The sequence below is a fragment of the Mastacembelus armatus genome, chromosome 9 (assembly GCF_900324485.2).
Source record: "Mastacembelus armatus chromosome 9, fMasArm1.2, whole genome shotgun sequence".
Classification (NCBI taxonomy): Eukaryota; Metazoa; Chordata; class Actinopteri; order Synbranchiformes; family Mastacembelidae; genus Mastacembelus; species Mastacembelus armatus.
The window spans coordinates 12,822,891-12,842,870 of NC_046641.1; the positions used below are offsets into that span (position 1 = coordinate 12,822,891).

Here is a 19,980-nt window from a genome sequence, read left to right on the forward strand (position 1 = left end):
ATCTTCTTCTTTTCCTTTGGGCTGCTCATTTCAGGGGTCACCACAGCGAATCATCTGCCTCCATTTAACCCTATCCTCTGTATCCTCCTCACCCACACCAACTATCCTCATGTCCTCCTTCACTACATCCAAGAATCTCCTCTTTGGTCTTCCTCTAGGCTTCCTTCCTGGCAGTTCTAACCTCAGCATCCTTTTACCAATGTATTCACTGTCCCTCCTCTGAACATGTCCAAACCATCTCAATCTGGCTTCCCTGGCTTTTTCTCCAAAACATCTAACATGAGCTGTCCCTCTGATGTAGGAATATTCTGCGCAACAATCGCCATTTTTAAATCTCGCGCCGCTGTCAAGCGTATCGTAGCAACGCTGATGGCGCTTCCTACGACACGTGACTCGTGACCAATGAGAAGCGCGCTGTTGGTGTAATGGGACATAACGGACAGACTGAGCCTGGTGGCCCGCAGCCTACACATCAGCACTGTGTTTTAGTAGGTTAACCTGTAGATTGGATTAAAAAAATCCAGAAACAAAGCGCCTCTCGTATTTATTCAATACGGAGCAGGTCTTTTAGTTTCCAGTTACAGGACGCAACCTCACATTCTTATATAAAGCACTTGAAATTACTATATTTAATATGTGGTGTAGAAAAGAATGTTATGCCTTATCATTGTTGTTGATATTGTTTCATTAGCGTAGTGTGTAATTCAAAAAACAAAGTGCCAACGGGGTGTAAGAGGCCGTGAAGGTAGCCCTTCCTCCACAGACAGCCCTGTCTGCAGGATAATAAGGCTCCCCTCCCTCCATCCATCCATCAATCGTATGTACCGCTAGCCCAGCAGCTAGCAGCAGCTCACCAGGCCACGGCGGCCGGCCGGTGCATCGTCCTCAGCTTCCAGCCATGGCGTTGGTTACTTTGCAGCGGTCGCCGACCCCGAGCGCCGCATCCACCGCCAGCACAGCAACCACGACCGCGGGGGAGGTGAGTTGGGTCCTTGGGTGAACTACAGTGATGGTCCGGTGTGTTGAGGTGTCGGTGGACAGGCGGAGGATGAGGGAGATGTTACCCGAGAAAGGCCGCTGAGTGGAGCTAAATTAGCGCCGTTAACTTAACGTTAGTTCGTGTTATGCTAGGTGGCTAGCTAACGGTAGCTAGCAGACGTCTTCGTTACTGATAAGCAGACACAGATGGCCATCACATGTGCAAATTTCTCATGTTTATAAATGTACTTAAAATGTATAATAAACATTAGAATCGTTAAATCTGCTAGGCATCAGTTTAAAGCGCTAGAGCTGCGTTAAGTTTAATATGATAACTAAGCTGTAACATTAGCTAACGTTAGCTCTGTATGATGTAACTTGCTGACTTTGAAAATTAACATTTTGTTTTTCAACATTATATCATGTCTGACCACCTGCACAGTAATAACAGGGCACTCACGACCTTGCTGCTGTCCAAATATTGATAAATGCACATGGGTTTAACGTTACTATCAGTAAACCTGAGATTTTTTTTTTTTGCCCTGTGGATCGATTTATTATCTTTAGCAGACAATGAGAGACAGTCTGCTCCATAGCGTTAGGATTTTTCTTTCAATTTCTATTCATCTGTCTTGTTGGTACTGTTATAGAAAAATATGAGATATTCAGGTAGGTATGAGAAAAGGACTAAACTTGAAAGCTTGCTTATGCTTCTCTGTAGAAGCAGAGAGTTTGAGGCTTCTTGTTTTCTGAAGACTCACAGAAAGAAAAAGTAATTGTCTAAAAATCATTCAAGGATAACTTCCTTTTGCTATTTGTCAAGTATTTGTAGAGTTATTGTTACCCAGATGGGGGCGCTAGCTACCACCAATAAATAGAAAAATTCACCTTGTTCTGCTCTGTATGACCAGAGAAACCTCTATACCCTTGTGTATTTGGTGTAAGTGTCTGAGCTAGAGTTTAGTCAAAGCCACAAGTACTTCTTGTTTTCACAGCATGTGTACAGCAATGTCGCTGTTATTTATTGCAAAGTATGTTGCGTCTTTTAAAGGAATTAGTTCTGTTGGTTGGATTGGGTTGTGGACTGGAGTGGTTCTGCAGCTTGGTGAGCTGTGACAGATAGGGCTGCTGCAGCTATGATGTCATTGACTCACAAGGGGCGGGTGGGGTGGTCGAGTACTACTGGAGGAAGGGGAGGAAAAGAGAAAGGAGGTAAACAGGGATGCAAGAGATGCTGGCACAAGGCAGTTAATGTGTGAGATTATTTGAATTAATGTGCAACAATGAACAGTTGACTTGGTATGCATCATTATATGCTCCACTTTACAGAATTTATTTCTAGAATTTACAGATTTTTTTTTTTGTTTTGTTTTCTTGTGGAGTATATTTTACATGCTGCAGCTACACATTATAGCATTCCCCTGGCAGCAGAGAAACACATCTATGTTTCTGCAACTTTTGCTTTATCCCTGAGCATGTAGACATTTTTGAAGTCACAACTGGAGTTTTGTTCCCAAACTATTGAGTCATCTTGTGGTTAACTTCATTTAAAGTATTTTAAATTAGTATCTCAAATTTCTCATATTTGATTAAAGACTGTGTTTTAGATATTCCTAATCATAACAAATGAATTACAGTCATGTAATCACCAGACACAGCACACTTACTGTTATGCTATCCTATTTATCAGCTTCACCCATCCAGCTGAACTTCACCATTCATCACCATTCCATCAGCATATTTTTTTTATCATGTAATTGGTTGCAATCCATGTTAACATCTATGGAGTCAAATATAATTTTATATACTCCCTTCTTATGTTGATCAACTTTAAAGTCATGTCTGTACTCGCAACTTATAAGCTTCTGTTACTGGTATGGCTGCTATTGCCTATAATGAATGTAACACCTGCACTTGCATTGAATTCACTGGTATTTGCTTGGAGCATCTTATTTGACAGCAGTCTGAAGAATAGAAAGAGGATTTGTCTTGATTGGATTGTACTGCCAAACTTAATGCTCTCTGATGCTCAAGTCAAACTATATACCCCTTTATCAGTGCAGTTCATATGTGATGAACCATTAGTGATCCCATCCTCTGCAGAGCAGTTCTATGTAGAGCATGTTAAATTATATGTAGTAAAATGCATCTAATAATGATTACATGAGTGGAAGTATCTGCCTTAAAAGGTATACCAACATTAAAAGAATAAGTCTTTTTAGATTCTGTTTAATATGAAAGTGCGAAATGCATAGCATCTGCTCAGTGGGTTACCTTATCAGTTTCATTAGTCAAACACAGATAGGTAAAATATAGATGAGCCTGTGGCTTCTAAGTGGAAGCCTGAGACTGTTTGTACTATCAAAATGGGTTTGTTATTAATTTGTTCCCCTTATATGCTTTGCAGGATTTGGGGAGTGAAGATGAGCGGCGAATTAATCAGAGGTATGTTTATATTATATTTCGTTTTGCCTTCTAAGGTACATGGCAAAGCACATCAGATTAAATACATGCAGGTGTTGCTGACTGCTGCATCTGCCTTTTGAGTCATTCAGGGAAATTTGGACTGGCGGCAGACTAGCTGGCATCAATAAATGAGAACAACTTGACTGTCTGTGTAATAAAACATCGGTTTGTCTTGTTGGCAGAGTCCTCAATTCCTACTACAGTAAAAACAATGTTATTCACAGCAGTTTCTCAAGTAATGTGTTGACAGGTGTGTCTATATTTCTATCAGCACTGAGACTGATGAACTTGTTCTTGAACTCTGCATCATTAGTTGAGTCACTTGGCTTCTTGGCTGCATGTATTGCATTGGATTGGCTGTAAGTTCATCATATGTTTTGTGCTAAAAAGTGAAGGTATAAAATATGAATGTTTGCATCTTTTTAACCATACTAAATATTTTCTTTTTCTTTTGACAAAGTTAAAACTATGTGTTGAAAAATGCCATTGCAGTCAGTGTACAGCCACAGATCAGTGCTTTTTTAGTCTGAAATGTTTGTGTATGTCTTTTTTTGTTTGTTTTTTCTTATTGTTCCCATTACTGTGACAAGACCAAGAATACATTTTTAGGATAAAGTAAATGATTTCAAGAAACCGCTTGGCTCCAGTAACTGGTGGTTTGTGTGTTTGATTCTGAATATAGTCACAGCCCTAGTATGTATGGTTTTGTTTGGTTAAGATCAATGTTGTGACAGAGTTTTGTTGAGATGTGATAAAGTCCGTTTTCTGCTAATAGCTAGACCAGTTTGAAAATAAGGAGAACTGTTTTGAAACAGAAAGAGGTTGTAATTTTATTAGGTAACCTCAGGCATTAACAGCAATATAAATGTATATTTTGGGCAGTTTAAACTGAGCCCAATGTAAATGTGTCTCTCAGATATAGTAAACTTTCATCAAGCTCATGTTGTTTTAGTTGTATCTGTTCTACACGTGTCTGTCTATAAATACTGTATATTCTGTCAGTATTTGAATTTGAAAGCATGTATAGCTGAACTGTACACTTATAAACCTATACTTGTTACCCTAAGCAAATGGGTGATTCAAAGAGTTCAGTTTTTTTCCAGCTGTGCAACCCATGCAATGTCCCTAAGCAATGCATTTGTGCAATGCAAGTCTTGTCTTGCCATGAAATCGCTCATGGGGCTTGTAAGCCACCTCATGCAATTAAACTGCCAGTTTTATAACATTATGGCATATTAAGTTGTGTTTTAGTTGGCAGGCATATTTCACTTCAGATCAGAGCACTCTGATCTAGTACACCTGATCGATAGCTACAGTACATCTGTTGACTTACCACCATGCCACTGCCAAGTGGGAGTATTTGTGCATGCTTTTCTCAGCAGACTTTGATAACGATGACAAGCCTAAAGGGAAGACTGAGGCCGGTGTAAACATTGTGCAGGTGTTGCACCTTGTACACTGAGTTGGGCAAGAAGCTGAATTTGGCAAAAAAGTGTGTGTGTATGTGTGCCCGTAGATATGAGGTTCTATGTTTGGAATGAGGAGGAGGAATTCACCACACAGTGGAAGATGTAGGACTGACAGGTTATGAGATTCACTCACAGATGTAAAACATATCACAGGACACTTCTTATAATGTGAAACCCATTTAATTTCTCCTTAACATTTTCTTATTCAAATAGAACATTTATGAAGACTGAAATGAGGATTAAAAGGTTACAATATGTCAAAATATTTGAATTGAGAATATGTAAATTGGAGAAAAGCAGGCAGACAAATGGCAGACAGAAGCACAAGCTCTGGATATTTATTATATTCTAGCTGCTTCCTCTCTCTCTCTCTCTCTTTACCCCATTTCAGTGGTGTAAGGGAGAAAATGCCAGTATTATGCAACTGGCAGCCCCAAGAGGAGGCTTTTTTCTTGCATTGTGTCAGTGTGTACAAAACACTGAGACCATGAATAAGCCATCCTTGTTACTACCTCTGTCTAGCTTCTGGTGGACACCTGGCGATTCAGTAGCTTAGAGGATATCCTGTCCTGTTTGGCCCCATCCTGGCTCCATCTGGTTACTGTTGGAGCAACAAACTGTATCTCAACTCTGTGACTTGACATCATTCCTGCTTGCTAAAGCTCAACCTCATATGCAGAGGAAGCACCTCTATCCAGTCAGGTCCCTTCACTTCTGCATGCACCTGACATTGAGCTGTCCATGCTTCCACCCGGAACCTTAATAAACCAACATCAGCTGGAGAAATACAGTATCGGATGGTGACCCTGTGTTACCGACGTTGATGCAAAGAGTAGGGCAGCTGTCTTATCTGTGTTGCATTTGCAGTGTTGCTATTGTTAATGGCTGTCAGCAAATCCTTTCAGATTATCAGAGTCCTGCCATTATCAGAGTACAGTGTTTATATGTGGAGAATTGAATGCTTAGTGAGAGAAGGAAAATCTGAAAGAAAGTTGTAACCTATTTACTGTATATCAGCTTTCAGCCCCCAAACAAAGATGGATCTGAAGACTCAATTTCATCGTCGTTTTGTCTGAAACTTTACCATTGTAGACATGATGGATATCTACTGTTCCTAGCTTGCCATTGTGCTAATAATCTAAATCGTTGTGGTTTGTTTGTGGTACATGTGAGTGCGTGGCATCCAGCGCTGGCCAGAGAGAGAGAGACAAGGTAATCCTCTCTCTTCTAAACCCAGCTATAATGAGATTTGGGACTTTTGGGAGATTGCCAGTTCTCACTGCCCTTTATGCTGATGCTTGGCCCATGTGTTGAGCTCCCTGGCGGCGCTACCTTGGATTCTGTTGACCCCTAAGGTGGCATGCACTTTGAGACATCCCATTAGGATGCCTTGGGCCAAAATTCCTTAGTCTCCTTTTTTGTCTTCCTTCAGTTGAGCAAGTGGTTTTGCTTTTCCCTGAAAGACTGTGAGGAAGAGAAGGCAGTGTTCTCAGCGAGTGTTGGAGAAGTGAACATGTTTTGCATTGACTGAGGAGGAAAGCTTTGTACAGTGACCTGATGGCTGAGGAAAATAAATGAATCACAGAGTTTATGCTGACCGAAGGGGAAATCCATCTGTTGAATTCCTTTGGATTCATGGTCAGGGCTGTTCAGGCAGTTTGTTTTCATATTTGTGGAATAGCCAAAAAAAAAAAAAAAAACGGAAATTAATAATTTTGAAAAATTGTACATGTTTATTTGCACATTTATGTTGCTTTCTTTCTAATGGACTTGAATGCACAACCTACAACATACTATGAGTTAGGGTGACTCAGACAAAACAGACTGAGGGACGGGGGAGGCGAGCAGCGTATGTGCCTGAGGCAGCGGGTGGAGGCTGAAATCCGTCCCTCCAGACAGAAGACTGACTTGCGCACTGATTTGAGTTACTCAGATGACAGAGGCGGAGGAGGCAACAGAGGGAGTGGCATCTAAACAGACGGCACTTCTTCAGTGAACAGCACAGATGAGTAAAGACTGTCTGTCACTCAAAAGCGACTGGCCAGCACCTGAGCCTGTCATTCTTTTTTTGCGCTTTGCTGCTTCATTGTTTCTGGAGGCCGATGAAGAGGATTTAGCTCTAGGCCGAGAGGCCTGGGTTTCATTTCAATCAACAGGATGCATCTGGTTGTAGAACCCATTCAGGAGGTCGTAATGAAGATGCTACCCTATTTTGTGGAGAATGCTGTGTTGACCCAGAGTGAAATAAACCGCATGTGAGTCTAGTCTTAAACAAAAGACTCAGTGGTTATATTTTTGAACAAATTTTACTAGTTCTGCTGTTATATCTATCTAATTTGCTACTTTGGTGTAAGTAAAAGTTGGCTGGATGATTTTGAAGCAGATACAGTGATGTCTTTATAAACCATCAGGCTGAATCAAACCTTGAGCATTTATAGCTGATGACAGATTATGGACTTCAAAAAACAAAGTTATGATTCAATGGCAGCTGAGATTCAGTGATGGTGCACAAATCCCTGTATTAGCTACATTTCCATGATTGTTCAACTATGTGATTACATGTGTTTTCTTAAAGTCTTTCTGTAAACCAGCTGTAGGTACTATAGGTTGTAGATAATTTAGCAAGCTTTACTGTTGTAGTCTTTGTTTGATTTGATTCCAAATATATTTTTAGCCCTAGTGTTTGTGGAGAAGCTGATAGCAGGGTGCTGCGGGGCAAGAGGCAGTAGGGCTGAGGCTTTTTAATTAGAAAGTCTGAGTATGGCCTGTGAAGCAGTGGGACAGCTCTCAATTTACACATATGAACAGGTTTCATATATCCTCAAATTTTATAAAGGTTTTATCAAGATTTTTTTTATTTTATTCTCGTAAGGTGTCAGGTCTAACAAGGACCTGTGGACTTTAAGTTGGGATAGTAATTGAAATAGGAATAATGAGCAGCAGGGATTTATAAACAGTACAGAACATCGTCAGCTCTGAGTTCCAATTTTGCCTCATTCTGTCCTTCATTCCCTGACAGTAGATGCTCCTGATAGCCTCATAAATCTCAAACTGTGAACAGACTGGAACAAAAATCCACCAAATTGAGACAAAAGCTCTTGCTGAAAAGTGTCCACCCCCCTGCTTTGTCACTGGAACTTTTTTTCTGTGGTGCTGGGGGTGGAGTGAATTTATTGTGAGATGCATAAAACGAAGTCCATTGTTCCTACAAAATCATCCGTTTGGCTCTGGCTTGCTTGTTTTTCATGTGGGTTTTTAAAGTTTGATCAGAGAAAGCTGGTTGAAAGAGCAGTTTCTGAGTTGGATATGACTGTGTGATGGTGAAAGTTGTAGTCAGTGATGCTATTTAGATGACTTTTAATTGTACCTGTTTAAAGCAAAGGCATTTGACCATTGGTTTGTGCATTGTTGCAGCTGTAGGAGGTCTATCCATTATATTTTTGTATGATATACATGAATAAAAGTTATGGATATTAACCAACTGTTTTCTCAGGACTGAGCAATACTGATTTTTGGGTCAGTTAAAACTGCACATGCAAAACAGTTCATTCTTTTGACAAAAATGATAGTAGACTGATAATATTGCTCTTTAAAACTAGCATTATCTTGTAATGGTGACATCATACCAATACACTGATTTCTATATTTGGAAGCAGGCATTGTATGAATTTAATACTTATTTGGATTTTTTTTTTGATCAATTTTGTACTTTCCTAATGATGTCTGGGTTTGGCAGGCCGCACACCGAATCCGTGGTGTATGTGCTCCACCCTGCTGCCAGGTTCATTTATGAATGTGCTCTCATTCTTTTTCCAATGAAAGGGAATGATTGAATTCAGCCTGGAGGAAACAACTCACTTTTTTTTTTCATTGCAGCTCTGACTTATGTCATTTGTTGACAGCTTTGAGGCCTAACCTAAAAAAAGCTGGGGTTTTACAGGCAAGTGTGAACTGGTCTTTGCTGCTTTTCACTGGGAAAGTGAAGCATCACAGAAAACTGATGTTAGAGCTGTTATTTTTGTTTGTGTTTCATTACACCGAGCCAGCAGAGGCCCGACAAGTCAGACCTGACAAGTCAGACCTGAGTGCAGCCCATGCAGCAGAAAAAAGAAAGATAAGCATTCAGGATCAAAACTTGATTCATGGCCACTGCAGATCTGAGGTCTGCCTCTGTAACGTGGCAGCTGGGCTTTTCCACTCAGCTGTTGAGGTAATTTACCGGCAATAGACAGCCGTGTTTTATGCTCAGCTCCTTGGCAGTGTCAACTGAACTGAACTTTCCTGTTAAAACCAACTATTTTGTCTTGTTCTTGACTTCTCATCCATGCTGTCCAGTGAACAAACTGGAACAATTGTGCAGAGATGTTGCTCTGCAGTGTACTGTCTGATATATTGCTTCTATGTCTGTATACCAGTAATTTCCTCTCTCCCGTTTGTTTTGCAGCCTGAGTGAGAGCTTCTTCATGGTCAAGGGTGCTGCTCTCTTCCTGCAGCAGGGGAGCAGTCACCAGGGCCAGAAAGCACATCCTCACCACAAACATGCAGGTGAGAGACACAAGACACCCCAGAACATCCATCCTGCTACCCCTATGAGTTTGCCAGAAATTGAGTGTAGCACTTATTAGTCATCTTGTCAGATTTCTTCTACAAGTTACTTAGTGCTTTTATGTGATGATTGTATGAGCTGCACTTGTTTACACTGCAGCAGATGTTTGTAGCTGAGGTGAGGAGGATGGAGGTCGCCTCGTTGATAAGCATGTTCCAGACTTATAGCTTAGGCAGATTAGTGCTTAAGTCCAGTGCATTGCAGGACTGTAAGTAAAACTTGTGGTGACAATAGAAGAAGGCCCTCATTGTTTGTATTATCTTAGAACTTTACGAATTGTTGACTATTCTCAGCATAGCCCTGTGACCTGTGTTTTGTGGTTTATTTGATGAATTTTAATTAATTGAAGTTTGAGGTCACATGGCAAGTTGGACTGAACAATATACTGGATAGTTTCTTAAATCAATGTCTGCTTTTAAAATGTCAGTGTTGAAAAGTCACAATAAATTGCTTTAAAGACACAAGGCTGGCCTGACAGTCTAGTGGCATGATGGGAATTCAGCACCAGCCAACAACCAAAATGCTGCCAGTTCAGTTGGCAACTCATGGCAGTGGCTGGCAGCTTTGTCCACTCTGCTAACAACTTTGTCAGGTACCCCACATATTGGCTGGTGCTCCTTTGTTCTCAAAAGCATTTGGCTGGGGAAATACCTGCCTCATTGCCCAGTAACTGTGGCTTTCAGGGAAAAAAGACATTGTGGTTACTTTTGCAAAGTGCTTGATAAAGATATCTCTCCTCTAAGAACTGGCACTCTACTACAAGTGGTTTTGCGAGGGGCAGTGTTTCTCATAGAATTTAGTTGTCTTCAGGTCTTTCTGGAATGAATAGGAAGGAATACTACACCACCAAGTCTAAATACAGAAAACAATGTGATCTGTTAACTCATCCTGCTGTAGACCAGTTTTAATTTAATTGCGGGAATTGACTTTGTGAATGTTTCTTTAACTGTGATGGAATCAGTGAAGAGTCACTAATAAAGGGTGTGCATTTATAGGACATCCAGTAGCTTATTTCAGCGCTGATGCCAATGTCAGTTAAGGCTACCGGTTGAACTGGTTTGAACTGTTCACATCAATATGTACGAAGTTCAAATGACTGCAGATATATTTATATTTCTGTGTAATATTTGTGTCATATTTTAAAGCTGTTCTTATTTAGAGCAGATGCCAACTTGGCTGCCATAGTCGTGTGAACTGAGGCCATGAACTCGCTTATCTTTCAAGATATTTCATCCATGTGTGTCCATCACAACACAGTTAAATAGCAGATATGCATTTGGCATTGTGAAATAAGTAAAATAAGTTTTGGTACGATAGCATGTTGAAACAGTAACTCAGAAGAGGAGCATAATGACACACTGAAAATAGATGCAGTGATGCAGAAACTTTGAGTTTTGCCACAACTTGACAAATTTGTATTTTTTTTTAGGCTATATATGTTGACATTTTGAGTTCTGTTATTTATTTCTGTATTTGGGGAAAAATGCATGAGCTGTCCAGAAATATTAAAAGTATTCAGTATTCCTGTCCTTCTGTTGGTCAAAGAACCAGTGATTTAATGTTTTGTCACTTTGCTGAAAGATCGTCTTTGTTGGTAAGGTCAGCTGAGAATAATATTTTTGAAGAGGTAGTGATTTGTGTCAATGAAACATCTGAAGGATTTGTTTTATCTGAAATGCGTTTTAATGCTTTGTAAATCTGACATAAAATACGTGTAGTTTCCCAGCCTGACCTAGATATTTTGTTGAAATGATTTGCTTTAAAGATTTTTCATGGAGATTTATAGTGACTGTAAAGTGGGCTGTAAATCATGTAATATGAGAGTCAAGCACTTTCTGTTTAATGCCAGTAGCTGTAGGTAAAATCAGCATATCATGATTTGTCTGTCTTACCTGCCCCAACATCTTTCAACATAGTTGGCTCACCATCAGCTGCTGTTTTGCAGCGCTGTTGGTCCATCTCCACCCTCTTCTACTGTCCAGCTTCAGTGACGTGTCTTGGCACAGGGAGCACTGAGGGATGCAAAATGAACAAAGACAAGTTATTGAATTGTGGCTTTGTGGCTGATAAATCTGCATATGTGAAGATGGAAAACATATGATTTAATTTGTATTCAGTTAACATCAAATGTCAGCTTATAAAAGTCACTAAACAGGTTGCATGTTATTGTCTCCAAAAGGAGGCTTTAGTTTTGGGCTTGGTTTTAAACACTAGGGAGCGGTGTAACTTCATATTCCTTCACTAAACTGAAGAAATGCTTTTAATTACATTTAATTGCCTTAGATTCTCTGTAATTTTCTCATTCTGTGTTGATAGAGTGTATTATTTCTTTCAACTCAAAATGTACCAGCATGTATGAGGAGTGAGATTTATAACCAATGACTGCAAACAGGCACTGGCAGTATTGGATCAGTTTTCTTTATACTTTTCCTCAACAGGCGATTTACCTCAACACCTGCAGGTGATGATAAACATTCTTCGCTCGGAGGACAGAATCAAACTGGTGAGAGACAAGCAACAGTGTCAATACATCAAAACTAAAACACAAACATATATGCATATTATGGCCAGTGACTTGGTGTAGTAAATGCTTTAGAATGCATTGTATTGTGTTGTGTATTAGCATTTAAGAGCAGGTTTGAACATACTCAGGAGCATTACCAAATCTTTCCATGGTGTGCGTATGTGTTAGTGTGTTATTTAATTTTATGTTTACCAGCTCTGTGCTCTCACACATCCAGAGGACTTGGTTACTCTATTCATGCATACAAGTTTATTCCAGGTTTCTTTGTGCATCAAGCTGTTGATGATGTTGTTGGACAGATTTTAGCAGGAGACATTTGCTGTTAACACAGTTTTCCATTTGTGTGGAGAATGCTTTTAACACAGGCCTATAACACTGGGTGTTTTTTTTTTTTTTTTCTTATTTTAAATTCCCTTAATCCCATTAGTAATATATTTAAAAAATAAACATTTGTATGCCAAAAGTAGTAAAGTAGTTACATTTTAGACAAATCTTTGCTTAACAGTAGAGAAATTTATTTTGGCTAAGCAGCTTTTAGGTAGAATTTAAAAAAAAAAAACTTGTTTGCTCCATGTACAGGCAGTGCGTCTGGAGAGCGCATGGTCAGATCGTGTGCGGTACATGGTGGTGGTGTACACCAGTGGGCGACAGGACACAGAGGAGAACATCCTACTAGGAATTGACTTTACCAACAAGGACTGGTATGAATATGTCCATTGTGTGTGGTTTTGTCATCACTGTTTGCTACATGGCTGTTAAAGGCTAAGATCGCTCTATTTATGAATTGATATACCTGTTTACTTGGTCTTACTTGTAGATATGATACTGTATATGAACTTTTCGGAAAAGACAGATTGGTATTTATGAATGTAAATAAGACTCCGTCTCAGACTGGAGCTGTTATATACTATATGTTCTTTTTTCAAATGACCAGGACTGCTCTAGACTTTATACTGTGCCTAAAAACAACAGTCATTTATAATTTAATCATCTCTGGGTTTGGCGGAGACTTGTTTACTTTTAAAGATATACACTGAGTTGTCTTAGAATGGAGCAACTGGTGAAACAGGTGTTTTATTTTCTCCTCTGCCAGCAAAAGCTGTTCAATCGGCATGGTGCTACCTCTGTGGAGTGATACAAAGATCCATCTGGATGGAGATGGGTGAGTGTTTTTGTCAATGTGGTTCCTGCTTTACATACAGAGAACACACACCTGCAGCATTTAACCCAGTAATAGTCCTCTACTTTCTGACCCAACACTGCATCCACACCTGACACAGAAAACGCACACACGCACACACACACACACACACACACACACACACATAGTGCTGCAGGGAATGACCCATTGTTTTGTTTGGTCCTCAGGGGTTTTACTGTGAACACGGCAGGTCGGACTCATGTCTTTAAACCTGTGTCGGTGCAGGCTATGTGGTGAGTAACAAAATAACCTCTAGAGCCCCAGTGGTTGACTGCTATGCTTCAGCCTCATGATACGTCGCAGCAAATCCACCTTGCTGCAGTGAGGCTGTTTGAGGCAGTACTGTTTCATTCTGCCACCTGCTGGCATGACTAGGCATGTTCACAGACTTACATAAAACCAAGTTGTCAATCCTCCAGTCATTTGAATGTTTTTACTAATATATCTTACTAATCAGACATAAGTAATCTAAACTGTAACCTTTATTTTTCCTGAACAAAAATCTAGGTCAGCCCTGCAGGTGCTGCACAAGGCATGTGAGGTGTCACGTAGGTATAACTACTTCCCTGGAGGCATGGCTCTCACCTGGATGGGCTACTACGAGAGCTGCATTGCTTCAGACCAGAGCTGCATCAACGAGTGGAATGCCATGAAAGACCTGGAGACCACAAGGCCCGACTCACCCACCATGTTTGTTGACAAGTCAGTAAACTGTCTTAAATTCTTTAAGTAAAAACTGAAAAGTCTTACCTGCTGCTGAAATAATTTGGCATCTCAAAAGCAAAAACCTGTTACTGAGTGAGCACTGGGGTTGTCTTTGGTAGGCCTTCGGAGAGAGAGAGGACAGAGTGCCTTATTAAAGCCAAACTCAGAAGCATCATGACCTGCCAGGACCTTGAGAACGTCACCTGCAAACAGGTAAATATAGCACACACACTAAAATTAATTACAGTTGAAATAATAGGATTTCTACTATTAGTAGTATTATTACAGTATATATGCAGTAGAAGGTGTAAAGTTACATTTCAGCATTATTTGACAGAAAGAATTCACTAACACAAAGTTATGCTGTGTATTTTTTTTTTTTTTTTTGTCAGATACGTACAGAGTTGGAGCAACACATGAACTGCAACCTGAATGAGTTCAAAGAGTTCATTGACAATGAGATGCTGCTGATCCTGGGCCAGATGGACAAAGCTACTCTCATCTTTGACCACGTCTACCTGGTGGGGCAACTGATACTATATCTTACATTCACAAGAACATCTGTTGCATTGGTCATTTCCTGTGAATAAATAGAGATAAATAATCCCCCTTTCCTTTCCATCCCAAAGGAAGACAGTTATTTGAGTAATCCTCCCTTCGAAATGATTTTTTTTGGAGAAAGAAGAGCCTTACAAAGATTTCAAAATATACGCAGTCTAAACAGTATTTTCTCCCATATGTTTTTAGGGATCCGAATGGAATGCGTCTAATTTAGAGGAGCTGCAAGAGACGGGGTGATTTATTTTATATTACGAAGGAGATAAGATAACCGCACGCAGAACATATTTTCACTATGATTTGAGCAAGAAAGAATGTTGTTGATGAGTTAACGTTATCTTTTCTCCCCAGGGTGGGCTACATCCTTAATGTAACCAGGGAGATAGACAACTTCTTTCCAGGCACATTTAGTTATCACAATGTACGTGTCTACGATGAAGAGGCAACTGACCTGCTGGCTCACTGGAATGACACATACAACTTCATTGTTAAAGCAAAGTGAGTCCTGTAGTAGAACAGAAGGCATGTTGCTCATGTGTTTACAAGTGAACCAAATAACACAAGTATCTTCTCTCACAGCAGAGTTGTTTGTCATTGTGAGCTGTATGAGGTTTCATTTCCCACTGTTATTTAATATTTGAAGGAACTGATTTTGAGTTGAGTTTCTGAGTTTGGTGGTTGTGGCTTGAAGTATTTGGTCAAAAATGTATGGAATTGTCGCCCACAGAAAGAACCACTCCAAATGTCTAGTTCACTGTAAGATGGGTGTGAGTCGGTCTGCCTCAACAGTTATTGCATATGCCATGAAGGAGTATGGCTGGTCGCTAGAGAAGGCTTACAACTTTGTCAAGCAAAAGAGGAGTATCACACGACCCAACCCAAGTTTCATGAGACAGCTGGCGGAGTACGAGGGCATCCTGGATGCCAGGTACAGTCACTCATGTAATGTCTGTGCAGTGCTGTTCTTTTCTCAGTTTATCTGTTTTTTGAGTTCTGCAAACTGTGTTTTCTATATTTTTAGCAAACAGCGACATAACAAACTATGGCAGCCAGGCACAGACTGTGAGATGACAGAGGGGCAGCAGGGGTTGGCTCAGTGTTGTGGAGGGGAGGAAGGAGCTCACCTCACTCCAGAACCAGGGATGTCTCCCTGCTGTGAAGAGGTGCTGTCTGATAAAGGTGCAGCATGTCCTTCCCCATGCAGGACTGTTGCATTAGATATTGACCCTGCTTACAACAACTACTATTTCCGTCGGCTCTCTGACTCAGCGCTGGACAGCGAGCCATCAACACCAGTGCGCGGCCCACCCCTTCTTGGCATGGAAAAAGTCTTTATAGAAATTGAGGATGTGGAGCGAGATGCTCTGCTGGATGATGAGGCGTTTGATGGGCGTGAAGGCCTGCCCCTTCCCCACTTTGGACCTACAGCAGAGGGAACAGCTGCCCAGACCTGCAGTCGTGGCCCTGAGCCTCTGGAAGAATTACGGCTGAGGCTGGAGTTCAGCACAGTGGAGGAGGAGGATGAGGAGGAGGAGGAGGAGGAGGAGGTCATAAAGGAGGAGGCGGAGATGGAGGTACTAATGCAGCCAGATGATGGAGGGGGTGGGGAAGGAGGTGGACAAGAGGAAACACAAGATGTGGAGGTAGAGGGGGATACCGAGGGTAATGGGATGGACCTGGCATCCCTGAATGAAAATTCCAACAACAACAACCATTTCAGCACTCCATGTAATCACAGTGTAAGTTTGAGTAATGAGGTTAACCTGCATTTTAAAATTAAAGTGCTGTTTCTAATTTTATGGATCCAGTTTGCAGAAATAACTGTGTCTTGTCTTTATTTAGGATAAAGCTTCCTTCATCCTTCCTCCAGGTGATGCCTCCAGGCTATCTTGGAGGGATTCTAAGTCCAATCTGAAAGAAGAGTCTCCAAAACTGGTTTCTAAGTTTTGCCTTATCTCCACTTCACCTGAAGTCCCAAGTGCTTCATTTGCAAAGTCCCATACTACCTCTTCTGAAGACCTGACGTCTTCAGTGGGACTGCTGCCCCCCTGTGACCATCTGTCTTACTGTGCCAACTGTGCTGCCTCCCCACCCAAAGCCCTGCTTGAAACAAAGGAGCAGCAAAGTGAATCGCCGAACTTGGTGGAGCCTGGGGACAGTGGAAATTTGGTGGAAGTGAACACTGAGCTTGAAAAAAGGCATCATGCATCTGCCTCACTGGCTCTCCCTGAGCTGATGAAAGTGGATTTGGAGGACGAGAAGTCTGCAGTGGCTTGCTACCATGGTCAACAACACGAGACACTTTTACAATTGCGGAGATCTGGGCTGGTCCGCCGACGTGCAGAAAGGCTAGAGAAACTTTCAGGTCTGTCTCAGGAGAGCCTGCACTCTCTGAAGCCTTTGGATGCGTGCCAACGATCCAAGAAGAGCCTCTTCCACACTGAGGGGGAAGAGGGCTTCTCTGGCTTTTCTGGAGATTTCATTAAATCGTCAACACCATGCCAAGTGCGGTTAGAGCCACTGGTGGTGCCGCTGACCAATGAAGCCTTGTTGGGTGTAGTGGGTTCTGCGCTGCTCACACCAACTTCCTCCCCTCACGGCTCCACCCTGACACGTAGCTCCAGCAGTGACAGTCTGCGGAGTGTGAGGGGAAAACCTGGCCTCGTACGTCAAAGGGCACAAGAGATTGAGACACGCATGCGGCTGGCAGGCTTAACCGTGCCCTCGAAGCTGAAGCGCTCCAATTCACTGGCCAAGTTGGGCAGCCTTAACTTCTCCTCTGAGGACCTGTATTCGGCCTGCTCCTCCGATGCAGGAACGCTACTGCTCCTCTCGCTGTCCCCAGAGCCAGACACTACTGGCTTGGAATGGGACTCCCCCACCACCTCTGTGGTGTCCCGACCCTGCAAGAACCTGCACACTCCAGAGAGAGCTCTACCAGGTGAGCCCAGAAGCTGACACATCAAGTGGAGTGTATGTATGCTCCTCCCTCCCACTTATCTGTGTCCCTGTGGGGCTGGACAGGGTTGTACAGATTCTGGAAACAGGAGAGAGCCTAGTCTGAAGAAAGAGAGAAAAACAAAAAGAACAATGCCAAGTGTTGCTACAAGGAGTTGATACCCTCCTTTGCCACATTGTTTCTCAAACTGCTGTTCACATTGATGAAAGTCATATTGCTGTATCTGATGTGTAAAGCCATCAGTTCACCTCTAACTTGGTTTGTTTCGTGGACAAACAAGTGCCTTATTCTTGAGACCAGAGGCACAGAGCTGTGTGTTAGACAGCAGAATGAAAAGGTACAAGATATGCTCTATTACCTTTAACTTCACAGCTGTTAGTACCTGATATGTTCCAAATTACAGTATCCATTGGCACTTTTTTTATTTTTATGTGTCTGGTACAAAGTGGTAGTCTACATTGATAAGGTTGAGCCCCTCAGTGGAGCTTGACAGAAAGCAAAGTGTTAATAAACGTAGAGTTGTTTACCGCACAGTTGATTTTAGATGCTAGACAGTTGTAAAACGAATGGTTACCTCATGTTGGATTCACAGAGCCGTTTCTCAGATAAACACCAGGCTAAAGTTTAAGTCAGTTCATTTGCTGAGGAAGTGAGGAAATCAGTTTTGAAGTAATTTCAATGCGGAGGTGTATGTTAGTGCATCAGTGTGTAACTGTGTGTGAGTCTCTGAGTGGATGAATGAAATTAAAGTGGAAAATGTTGTGACTTTTTTTTGCCAGAGGCATGCTCACTGTTTTCAACAAATGGAACAGATACGTTTCTGAGTTTGTTGTTTCTTTGCACTGTTTTTATTGAGTGAATACTGGCACACAGCAAGCTATCTTCCAAAATAACATTAGACTAATGTTATTGACCTCATCATTCCCTACAATGTACAATGTTTGTGGGAGAGCAGTGAGGAGTCACACTGCATGGCTTGAAATCATCCTAATAATGCCTAAAGTGACAGGAAAGGAGGCGTTTTGGCAGCCAAATCATATAATGTATGTGAGGTTTATTCCCAAGCTGAGGTTATGTGAACATTTGGATCTTAAATTCAGCCAACGTTTTAATCTTATTTGTGCTTTTGAAATGTGAAAAGACCAAAGTTTTTTCGCTGTCTCGACAAATTGGAAACACCACTGAAGCTGTACAAAATATGTGAATCATACTGTCAATCACATACATATTTAAATGCTGTCACATCTTTTTTGCACCTTTTGGGAGAAACAAAAGAGACTCAGTGGAGTCATCAGGCTTCTAGCCGTCAAGCTTTTATGCTCATATCATCAATGGGTTTTAAAGCTTTTGTCACGCTGTTGTGACAATGATCACTATAGGTTACTTCACAGTTTGTAACCATTTTCTTTTTATATTTAAGTATGCAGTAACTTTTGTACTGTACATTGCTGTAGTTTGAATGCATATTGCACTTTTTATGTTCAAAATAATGTACTGTATGTGCTAATTATGGAAATAAATCATTTTTACATTATATACCATGCATTCTATTTTGTCTTAGGATGATTCATTACAAGTAATACTAGTATAATCATTGGTCTGTGCAGTGGATATGTAATTTTACACGCACTTGTTAAATGGGGAATCAAATGCGTGCAGGGAAACAGGAGTGGGATTATATACTGTATCACCCTGTATGCACTAAATAATTTGCTTAAATGCTTCCTGAATGGGAAAACTATTAGATATTTAGGCAGAACTATGATAGTGCATGTACCATGAAATTACATCATTGTGTCCCCATCTGTATGCTTTGGCAAGTAAGTGTTTCTCTAACAGCTATCTTACATAACATTTGGCTTCCTGTCACTGTTTGCATGACATCACTGAATATCTGAAGCTACACACTCTTGTTCCTGCCAGCCCATTTGACTCTATGTGCCTTTTTAATCAGTGTTATGTGCTCTGTGCAGTATAGCATGTGGTGGGAAACTGAGGTGGCAGAGACGTTATATACTGTTGCTGTTGTTTGTGCACATGAAACCTGAGACGGGTTATTCCATAAATGTGAAATAGAAAACTAATACGAGTGACTGCTGTAAACTTGCAAACATTTAAATGACAGAGGGGCTAAATAGGGATCATTGTAAACCTCATCATTATTGTGCTGGGAAGTCTGTGCAGTCTGTTTTGAATTAATCATGAGCTTAAATTAGAGACAGATTGGCTTATGTCTAGACAAGATTGACCTGTAACACTTTTTCAAACACAAAAACACTGGTTGGCAAGAAAACGAGGACTGTCTGACAGCACAGCAGCCTTCAGCCTACAGTCTCTGGGTGTGGGCCCTGGCCCCTCTTCCCCTTCTTCCACCGGTGAATTGCTGGCTGCTGTACCTCCACTTTTGTTTTATTATCTGAGGACGTATCCTGTTTTGGACGTTGCTATAGGGACCAAGAGAAACAAAAGGAAAAGGTTTGAACTGTGTCTCAGATCATTTCCCAGACTCCTGAA

General features: G+C 41.2%; 1 protein-coding gene across 3 annotated transcripts; it reads left to right on the forward strand.

Annotated features, from left to right (window-relative positions):
• The first annotated feature begins 478 nt into the window (after window positions 1-478).
• Window positions 479-19,000, forward strand: ssh1a (slingshot protein phosphatase 1a). 3 transcript variants are annotated; one of them, XM_026322729.2, is made up of 15 exons: window positions 479-979; window positions 3,386-3,423; window positions 9,358-9,458; window positions 11,958-12,022; window positions 12,623-12,744; window positions 13,137-13,205; window positions 13,412-13,477; window positions 13,752-13,946; window positions 14,069-14,162; window positions 14,342-14,470; window positions 14,697-14,743; window positions 14,859-15,005; window positions 15,235-15,435; window positions 15,529-16,246; window positions 16,350-19,000. In XM_026322729.2, exons 1-15 carry the CDS (start codon window positions 899-901, stop codon window positions 17,463-17,465), a joined length of 3,189 nt encoding a protein of 1,062 aa, XP_026178514.1. In that variant the 5' UTR covers window positions 479-898; the 3' UTR covers window positions 17,466-19,000. The 3 variants fall into 3 exon arrangements, with proteins under 3 accessions (XP_026178514.1, XP_026178515.1, XP_026178517.1); XM_026322730.2 differs by lacking the exons at window positions 479-979; window positions 3,386-3,423 and adding an exon at window positions 5,313-7,168; XM_026322732.2 differs by lacking the exons at window positions 479-979; window positions 3,386-3,423 and adding an exon at window positions 8,600-9,123.
• The last annotated feature ends 980 nt before the right edge of the window (window positions 19,001-19,980 follow it).

Excerpts from the sequence above, each read along its gene's own strand:
- ssh1a (XM_026322729.2), top strand. The coding sequence starts at position 899 with ATGGCGTTGGTTACTTTGCAGCGGTCGCCGACCCCGAGCGCCGCATCC. Across the intron at positions 980-3,385 it reads CAACCACGACCGCGGGGGAG|GATTTGGGGAGTGAAGATGA; the intron begins GTGAGTTGGGTC and ends TATGCTTTGCAG. Across the intron at positions 9,459-11,957 it reads TCCTCACCACAAACATGCAG|GCGATTTACCTCAACACCTG; the intron begins GTGAGAGACACA and ends TTTCCTCAACAG.